At 32.5% G+C, this 10,792-nt stretch overlaps 1 protein-coding gene across 1 annotated transcript; it reads right to left on the bottom strand.

Moving 5' to 3' along the window:
- Positions 1 to 2,507: 2,507 nt before the first annotated feature.
- On the bottom strand, positions 2,508 to 8,332 carry LOC149514724 (protein TRAUCO-like). Its single transcript, XM_089744647.1, has 2 exons — positions 7,092 to 8,332; positions 2,508 to 2,961 (listed from the first exon to the last, which is right to left on the bottom strand). Exons 1-2 carry the CDS (start codon positions 8,215 to 8,217, stop codon positions 2,693 to 2,695), a joined length of 1,395 nt encoding a protein of 464 aa, XP_089600773.1. The 5' UTR covers positions 8,218 to 8,332; the 3' UTR covers positions 2,508 to 2,692.
- Positions 8,333 to 10,792: the final 2,460 nt, after the last annotated feature.

Below are 10,792 nucleotides of genomic sequence, written 5' to 3'. Positions count from 1 at the left end.
TCTTCTTATGTTAGAAATAAATATGAATATTTTAATCTTTTTTTAATTAGGATCAGATGAATTAAACTTTTTTGCATTCATCATTAATTTTTTAATTAAACAATACATATTTATAGATTAAAATTAACATATAATAATGTGTCGTGATCACTACATATTAGAAAAAGTCAAACAAATTTGACTAACTTATCTGTTCATAGTTTCTTAGTAAAATTCATTTCTTTCATAATTATATCTTGATGAAACTATAACTTGGATTAGTGTCTACTTTATACACATCCAACCACAAAATTTTTGAATGTCAAAACTATTAGCTTTTCAAATGATCTTTGAATATATTCCAAACTTCATTCTACTTTGTTCAAATATTTCATGAATTAATCATTCTCAAGAATAATGAGATATTTTGATCACTCAGGTTGATGAATTCTATCTCAATCACTCCTCCATCTTCATATGATTCATGTTATACCCAATATCCAGCCTATTGAGCATCCTTGCTTAGAATCATGTAGGAGTTATATCAAAATATAACATTTGTTATACAAGCTAAATAGTGACCTCAAGTCAAAGCACCACTTATGCAACTATAACATGAGAATTTTGTTATAGATACTCAAGTGATTATCAAATGACATTCTAATCTCAGGTCATGTTATTTATATGTACCAAAAAGAAAATACTTGTTGAACATGTTAAGAAAATATCTCTTACACAAAGCAAAAAATAAGAGTAAGACAACAAAGAAACTAGATATGTAACTTTAAATTGAATGTATTAAGTAAATTAAAAAATATGAAGCAATGTTTATCTTTCATAAATCCAAAATCCAAAATTTCACATCTGATTTTAAAGTACGAATGCCTCGACTATCCTTATTAATTATTACTTTAATCCTGAATGACGATACAATAGAACTGAAATCCTATGATGTTATCACATGTTAATGTATACAAACATAAATTTGCTTTAAGCAATTTAATTTTTTTCAAAGTAATAACGCTTTTAATTTTTTCAAAGTAATAACACCGGAGGAACAATCCGACCAGTTAAAGGCAAAGAGCGTATCGCCTGCATTAGGGGCGAGCAAATCAATGCACTGCTCATCATGGGGTGGTTATGCAACCTTAAGTCCAACTACGAGTTTTTTAATTGCAATAACTTAAATATTAGCTTTGAAACTAAAATTATCATGATTGCTCGCACCAAACTTGCTATCCAATGGATCCTTATTAAGAAATTTAAATTATACCCATTTCAATTACTAAACACATAGAGTCCGATATTGTTATTTATCGTCAGTACCTCTCTTATCCTACAAAGCATGGTAGCATTTGATTTCTTACTCTACCAGTTGTAGAATTAAATGACCCTTTAAACTAACAATGAAACAAAAGGCATAACGAAAGAGTAAAACGGATGGAAGATTATTGGCTGATTCAAACAGCAAGTCCTAGAATTTCTTGATTCCGCCTTGTTCTATTCATTCCAATAAGCCAAGCAATTTTGCAGAAGCAAGGTGACTTGGGCCTACGAGATCAACTATATGCAATTTCAGATTTAGAATAATAAGCAATTAGCTTCACAGCCAAAACTGCTTTCTATATTTAAAAGTAAAAACAAAAGCAAGCAACATAAGCAAATGATTACTCAATTGTTAATAACATAGCATTTCACCATAAAAGATTTCAAATACAGTTTAGCTATCAAATCACCTCCTCTTTAAAGTCATATAACCAATAGAATTGGAATTCAGGAAATAAGAACAAGTAGCTTATTAGAGAATTTCACCCAAAAGGCAATAAGGCCAACCTGATCATTTTCCTTGATTCATAATTTATATATGTTCTGCTGCCTCTGGAACATCTTGGCACTTTCAGCAAAGCACATATTTAATTGGGAATCAAAATTTACCTGTCAGGTGACAGTTCCAATAATTGCAATCACCAGGAAGTCCTTCTATCCTACCAGGAACTGCAAAACAGTAACAAGCAAAAGCAAAAAGATCATAGTTCAATGTTTGAGGAAGATTAGTACACTTCACAAGCTAAATAATTACTACCATTTTAATTTTTCAAGATCTGCATAATTGCCTCCTGCTGCAAACAAACGGCTTTACTCAGTTTAAAGAAGCAGAACCCAAAACTTCCACTCTATCAATAGAAAAGGTGCATCAACAAAATCAAGGTGAAATTGAGAAACTAGAAGACTGCAACCAAAGGGAAATTTCCAGTGGCACATACAAGCCATAACTTAGGAAGATTTTGCTGGAATCCTGTGTAGATAAAGTAGAAAATGCAAAATCAAGAATTTCACAAAGACATCCACGCAAAATCTTTCAGAAAAGGAGCTAAATCACATTAAATGCATTCAACATAAGAAAAAGGAGGTCATTAGCCGGAAGTCAAAAATATTCTTGCACTTTATTGAAAAATCATATCAAGATATACAAGCAAGACAAAAATAAATAAAATGATATCAAGATATGGATCAGCTTATGCAGCAGATTTAGGTGTTGCAAGCAGGAAATTAATCTTTCTTTCTCTCCTTAAAAGAAAAATCAGAGTTTACAGAACTAATCAATCAACTTATCAGTCCTAATTTCAAGAGTAAATAATTAAATTACAATCTAATGACATGGTCTCTCAAAATTAGCAGGCACTTCACAATGGTTTTAGTCTGTGCTGCAAGCTCACAACTGTTTCTTCTCATTGGATACACCATTTCCGACTCGGTTTTCAAACCCATGATAAGGAACTTCAGCCAGGGGCCTGGGAAGAGGACGTCCATCAAACTCCTCTGGGAAGCATTCAAAGTCTGGGCCAAAGTTGAACTTCACCTCACAGTTTGGCTGATGCGGAAGAGTATACATTGAAGCAGCAGGATAGTAACGACCACCATACAAATCCTTGAAAGCAACTCCTTGGCATACCCCATTTTTGAAAAAAGAAATTTCACTTCCTGCATGAAAAGTCAACATTTTTTGACAGTGAATAATGAAACTTCAAGCATACCGTGTGAAAAGCAGCATTATAGCTAACTGTAAATAGTCTCGACAAGTCCTCATCAAACACAGAATAAAGTCATTTCAGTGGCAAGTTAGTTAAAAAATGAATCTATTTCATTTCAAGCATAGCAGCTAGAATTCAGTGCCAGACTAAAGTCTTTCCTCTAGCCTACCGACACAGGTTATGCAAGTTAAAAGCTGCATGATATAGTCGCAACATGCCAGACTTTTACTAAAATGCCAGGTTTGAACAAACAATCTAATTTTTTATAAAATGCTTTATAAAAAGTTCACTTGGAAATATTATCAGGACCAGGTTTAGCAGGAAAAACGAAGCACAACCAATAAGAGAGGTTCAGATAGCTTCAAGTTAGACTTTATACTAATTGTTCTAAGTTTACCCATTATGGCATGCTTTATACCGTAGAAAAAGCGCCAAAAGGGAAGAGCCTAGCAACCCATGCAATGATCATATAAAAGCCAGAATCCAAAATCTTTAACCAAAATCACGGAACAGAATTCAATGGTGTTATAATCAGACATTTTTGTTCAAATCTTCCACATGATTTATGTGAGGGTAGAATACTGCAACGTCCAATGGGATCATATAAATACAACCCATAAAAATTGCACTGCACAAACTTTCCATACGTCACTTCTCAGAATCCTGCTTAAGTACTCATTTCTTGCTATATCTTTTCATAATAATCAAAGACCTAAATTACAGTTTGTTCACTGGAGTGACCGATGAATATTGTTTGGGGAGAATAGGATCAAAGCTTATAGTAAACAGCCTCTACTATTGAGAAGCCTTTTCCTTAATTCAATAATTAGAGAACCTTACAGTGTATCTGGATTGGAGAAGATGGAAGGGAAAAGAAAGGAAATGAGGGGAAAGTGGGAAACCTTCCCCTTGTTTGGGTCAGACCTTACAGTGTATTTGGATTGAGGAAGATGGGAGGGAAAAGAAAGGAAAGGAGGGGAAAGTGCAAAACCTTCCCCTTATTGAAGTCAGACTAAAATTAGGAGGGAAAGGGAGGGAATGCCAGTATCCCTCCATGTTCATGTTAACCTCCCTCCCCCCAACTTTTCAATTCCCCCAAATCAGGGAGACAGAGAGAAAGGAAAGGCTGAAAAAAAACTTATCTTGAAATGTCCTCAATGGCCTCACTGTTTTGACCAAATTACAAACCAACTCATACAAAAACCTTTCTTAACCACTGCTCATTTTTTTTCTCTTGGTACCCAGCAACAACAACTTATTTGGCTTTTCTCACTTGCTTCCTCACTGCCTCTAACGGTTAGGTCATAGGTTTCCCAAAAGGCAGAAACCATTGCTGCAAATCTATATAGCAGGAAAAGATGGCAGCTTTTACAACATAAAAACCACAAGCTACAACAACTCAAATAAATCACATTGGATTGCATGGTTCACATGAAGAAGCATGATTAAAGGGGATGGGGGGAAAAAATGAAAACAAGTTTTCTGGATTTGATGCCATGAGAAAGGGGAAAGGAGATGATGAAAGGATAACATTGGTTGCATGTAACCAAGGGGACAAGTTATCTTAATAAAATAGTAGTACGTATTTACTTATCACTAAAAAGATTGAAAATGATTATTATTCATTTATATATCAAATAAAGATTATTTTCAATTTTTAATTTCAAGTAAGAAAAGAAAACTCCCGAAAAGAGAGATATTTTTAGAATTATTTAATTAAGAATTCAGTTTAAGAAACTACCAACCTAAAATTTTGTGATTTGATTCTTTTCCACATTAATGCCACTCAATAATATCTAGTTCCGTCAATATCTTTGTCAATCACTTTTGTCTATGTTGATACTTTTTAACAGATTGAGTGTGTGCTGTCATTACTTTTGCAAGAAAATTTTAATTTTGAAACATTAGCAATCACATGGAGTGCAAGAGTAGCATAATTGGATGAATTTGAGCATAATTTGTCAACATTAATTGAATTTCAAAAATTCAAAGTAACTAATCAGCAAATGATCCTTACACCCTTCAAGAAATGAAACTTGCCATAACAACAACCAAAGAATATTGATAAATTAAATAAGACATTAGAAAAAACAAATACACAATGTATGGCATATCTTTTATCTACTTATGTTTTCTTCAAATTTTAGGAGTGACACTTTGTTTACTGGGAGGGAAAGAGGAAATGGGAAGGAAGGTTGACCAAAAGATTATCTTCCATCATCGAGTAGGAAGGAAATGAGAAAAGGAAAAGAAAATAGAAAGATTTACACATTTCCATTCCTTCAAAATCCAATCATTTTCCACCTATGGAAGGATAACACTCATTTAGCTAAAATTAATCATTTTATTTGCAACCCTCATATATTTTCTTTCCTTCCAATTTTCATCACCTATACCAAACATGAGGAGGGAAAAACAAACTACCTTTCCTTCCCTTCCCATTTCTCACCTTTTCCCCTTCCCTCCATTTTCCTTCCTACCAAATCTTGTGTAAGGAATTTGGTTAAATTCTGATTAATTCAAAATTGGCTAACTGTAACTGATGTTATTAGCTTATGGAATCTATTTTTGGAGTCTGCAGTGTTGTTTCATTAAGTATTATTTAAAAGTTTAATTTATTGGAAATTTCAATTTTAAAATGGTTTAATTTTTCGAAGATGTTTTATTACTCATTTTCAGAATCATTTAATACAATGATTTCAACAGAAAAACTATTACAAATATTGAGTAGCCAAAAACTGCTTAATTTATTCAATAAAGTTTATTTTAAAATTTTTATTTGCTACATTGCTGATAAAATTTCTTCTATCCCATCTTCCAACTCCCTTTTATTTGTCAAACTTCCAACACTTACTATATGTAAATTCTCTAGAAATAGTAGATATGTCTTTTGCAAAATTCAAACCCATTCATTCAGGCATTACGTTTTAGCAACATATCAATTGCTTTTTACAATACTCAAAATATACAATACAAAAATTGTGACACTTAATTTCTCAGCATTAATTTTAAAATTTAGCAAAAAGCACTTCAATCTTTATGGGACAAGTATGAAAAATGTCATTCTATCAAACTATATACATCATTTTCTCTATTTTCCAAATCAAAATGCTTCCCAAATGTTTCAATTACTCAGTGAACTATCTTCAGGTGTTTCTAGTAAGCTATGAACTACAAATTTTACATTAATGAAATCAACTTCAGGAGCCGCACAAATGCCACCTTTAAAGCCTAACCAAATCTATAGCCATGTCAAAATCCAATTCCTACCGGAAAAATAAAGTTAAGATTCAAGTTGTCTGTTCAATGCTCACTCATTTACTCAAACTAAACCAAGAACTGTCATCTCTACTAACAGAGACTCTAGACGGCAAATATTTTGCAACTTTAAACCATTAATTTGGCCACCATTATCAATAAAGCCTTGAAAAAAAAAGCATTTCAATAACAGTCCTATGCCACAAACAGGTAATAATATTTGAAAGTGCATATACTGACTTCTAAAATTGATTAATAAATGTATCTTAAATCTTTCATATGCTCAACTTGTCATTAAGTAGATGATTATTCTGGAAACTATCGAATTTCAAGGCAACCAAAAAAGTGCCAGCTTGAAAGAAAATTGGAAAGGAAAGTGGATTCAAAAACATGAAGACAATCATGCAAAAGAACAAATGATAGAATCAATAACTAAGTTTAATAGATGCATGAATGCATAATGGGACTGGGATCAATTTTTTCTGGACTCTTAAGCATCAGAAGTACCATCCCTAAAAATGCAATCTGCACTCTTAATCATCAAAAGCACCATCCCTAAAAATGCAATGTGTTGGACCTTTTTTTTCCATTTTTCTAATGTCACCTACTAAATTAATAACAAGGAAGTGACCACTTTCTTTTCTGTAAGTACAATGCGGCTTTCCCTTCTAAGATATTATCAAAACAGAGCATACATAAAAACGGTAAAAGACATGGTAAAAAGAATAAGAGGAATAAACATAAAACCAGCACACATATCCAATCCATTCAAATACAATGAGGAAAGAGCAAGCTTTAATCAGAACACTAGCAAAAACTTACCAAGCACTACTTTAGGCGGCTCCTCCTTCGCATCAGGGGCGCACACATACCTCTGTCCTTTATACCAAACCAAATGGGGCGGCTTGGGAGCAAAGGACCCACCTTCTGGTAAATTTATATAAAACCCAATAACATCCCCTTCCTTATACCCTTCTTCTCCATACTTCTCTCTCAAAGCTTTATGCACCTTACTCCCATCAATATCTCTGTACCCAAAGCTATTGCCATCATAGCCTACTGGAGCCTGCAAGTCCCCTTTCTCAGTAGACCACCCGAGCCGTGTATGCCCCGTCTCCCCCAACTTCACCACCTTAATTTCAAAGTACCAAGCTCCTTCCACCACCCCTCTTGTGGCTCTAACCATTCTATACCCCTTTGTGCTCCCTGCACTCATCCTATCCTCACTTAACTCCACTTTTTCTGCCTTATAAACCTTGGAAAGACATATTTTCATATCCGGGGTATCGTCCCCTTTGTCAGGGAATCTTGGAACAGGGGCGATCAAAACTGTGTCTTCCGCATTCCCAGCATTCTGGTTATTCACTTTGCTCTTCTTTTTCCCTTTTCGTGACGTTTTCGTCACCCAAACATTATTGTTTTTCTTCTTAGACTTCTTTGCAGTCGTTGTTTTCGTTGCAGGGGAAGGATTTGATCGGGCATTGCCGTTATTGTTGTTGTTTTCCACTGCGGCTGCGGTGGGGTTATCATCGTTGATTATGGGAACTGAATTAGAGTATTGGGGAGGAGTTGTTAAGGAGGAAAGTTGTTTTTGCTTTTTGGGTGGAGGTTCTTCTTCATCGTCGTCGAATTCGTCGTCGTTTCGGGGAACTATAGCAGGGTTTTGGGCGTCATCAGAAGCTGTTGTTGTTGTGGTGGTGGTGGGATCTTCTTCGGAGATGGAATCAGAGGAAGCCGCTGCAAGATGGGTGGTTTTGAGTTTGCTGGTGGTGATGTCGTTTTGGGGTTCAATTTCTTTCGTGGGTCGGACGTCATCTCCAAGTATAGCATCGTATTGAGGATCGCCAGTGATTGGTGGTTGCCGTGGTGGCGGACCGGTGGAAGGTGATGGTTGGGGGACGGTTTCTTCGTCGTCTTCGTCTTTGTAAGTGGCTTGGAGAGAGTCCATTGAAGGGAAAAAAGTACGAGGCTTTCTGTTTTGAAGGGGTCTAGATTTGGATTTGTTTGGAAAAGGGGAAGAGAGAAATTTAAATAGAAAGGGAAGTATTTTTGAGAAGGAAGAGAAAACAGTGATGGAAAATTTTGTCGTGGGTTTTGGGCTGGGACTCTAATAGGATTTTTGAATGAATGAAATTGGCCTTTTGGTTTCCGCCTTTAGGCATTTGGGCTTTTCTTCAACTTTTAGATGGATTTGGGTTTCATCTATTTGTTTCTTCTTTATGAAAATACTTTTTATCTTTTGAAAAATTAATGAATTAAATAAAAAAATTAACCAACCAACATAAATTAAACTAAATATATACAGTGAGACTTAAATATAAAATCTTTAGATTTTGACCTTTTCTTTATTATTAAGATAAAATCTCATTCGTTTGTTTATTCAAACTATTTTTTTTTTCTTTTTATTTGAAAGCCATAAGGTAGAAATGAAAATGGAAATGAGCTTATTACCAATAATAACAATGATGGTAAGTAATAATGGAATGGAGTTTAGACTTTAGATATGAATAATTATGAGTTGAATTAGTTGTGGATTTTGATTTTTTTTATGTTCACTTATTATATACAAAAAAATTATAAAATAATTTTGGACAATATATTTTATGTTATTACAATTGTTCACAATGGAACTTTTATATTTTGAAAAATAATAATAATTATATTTGTAATACCTAGCCTAAATGATAATTGGGCTAGACTAATACCAAAGTCTATCAGTTTTTTAAAAGCTTAATTAGTAAAAAAAAAAGAGGTTGATATATTAAATGAAAGAAAACTTCGTTATTATGAAACAGAAAAGAAATAAGAGTTTTTTTTCCTCATCTTTCTTAAGGTTAGAGACAATGAAAAATCAAGTTGGAGATTCGAAATTAAAAGCTACAATCAAGTTAATTTCCTAAAAGTGAGTATATGCCATTTTTTATTTAAGAAATATCTTACGTTAATTGCTATTATTTGGAATTGACGTTCTAAGAGAAAAAATCAAGAAAAAGTATGAAATATTTCATTAATCTTCATGATTGATTTGGGTAAATTATTGGGTTTTATTTACTTCATGTGATTAAGATATAATGATGATTATTGAGTGAATTTTAAAAGCTAAAAGTAGGGATTTAGATTTGTAAAGGTTAAAGGAAAATATTTATTTTTGAATAAGATGCTATTATTTACAACAATAAATTAAAATAATATTTTATACTAAAGGATTAGATAATGCTATGACTTATATATCATTGGAAAACACGTTGGATCTACTTTCTAATGAAACAAATGAAAGTTAAATCCGAGTTTTCTATAAAGAGTTATCTAATTTTTACTTAAGGATATTAGGTTGTATGACAGTATCATTAGGGTTGAATTACGAAAATTACTTTAAATTTTATACAAGGAATTAAGAATTGAGCTACATTTTGAAAAGCTTATTAAGTCTTTCTAATGAAATAAGCAAATTGAATTTGGAGTCTCCTATGAATAAATATGTAATTTTTATTAGAAGGTATATATGCTATCTGGTAGTAGCATATAAAGTGGATTGCAAAGTTTATTATAATTAATCTACAAGGAATTGTGTGGTGGATCATATATGGTTAGAAAGCTTATCGAGTCTAGTTTCTAATGCATTAAAGATATCTTAATTCCAATTTGGATATTTTGAGATATGGTCATTTTAATAGAAAAAGGTTAGGCTGCCAGTATTAGTTAATTGAGTTAACTTTTGTATAACTTAGTTGTTTCAACATTTATGGTCTCAAAAAGAGTTGATTAATTTTTGATATGTTGAAATGATCTTGAACAGGCTATTAATTATTTTGAGAGAAAAACTAAGTGATGAAATTGAAAGGAGGTAAGTAGAACACACACTTTACTTGTTTTCGAACCTATGTTTATATGTATATTTCTAAATTAGTAAATGTTTTATTTCTTTATTTTTGATATATGAAAATAAGATCAAGCATATGATTATTTTGTGTTTTTACTATGTTTCTAAATTAGTAAATGTTTTATTTTTTTTATTTTTAATATATGAAAATAGGATCAAGCATGTGATTATTTTATGTTTTTGCTATATAAATGATGGATCATGCTTATGAATGAAGTGAGAAAATAATTTATATTTAAGAAACAATTTTATGATAGCTACGTCTTTACATTCCTAAAAGTGAGATCATCGACACCAGAACTAATTTTATGGCTCTGGCTAACAGATAATAATAGTTAACATAGAAATGATCATACAACCTTACTAATGGGTTATAGTAGTTAGCATAAGGTCCTGACTAGCAATTTATAATAGTTAGCAATGATTATGAGGATGAAACTATCGATACAACTAATGTTATAGGTTATAGCAGTGACCGTAACTAATAAAAAACTAATGATAATGATGATTTATGATGAGGATGATGATTTTTAAAAATTGATCCATGATTTGTATATGAAGATGATTTACGATGATTTCTAAATATTGATTAATGGTTTGGTTTGATTACAGTATTCAAATGGTAACATATGTTGCAATGATT

Source organism: Durio zibethinus, chromosome 15 (genome assembly GCF_047325235.1).
Source record: "Durio zibethinus cultivar Kanyao isolate XHJ-2024 chromosome 15, ASM4732523v1, whole genome shotgun sequence".
Classification (NCBI taxonomy): Eukaryota; Viridiplantae; Streptophyta; class Magnoliopsida; order Malvales; family Malvaceae; genus Durio; species Durio zibethinus.
The sequence above is the reverse complement of the archived record's forward strand: the minus strand, read 5'-3'. Positions and strand labels throughout refer to the sequence as shown.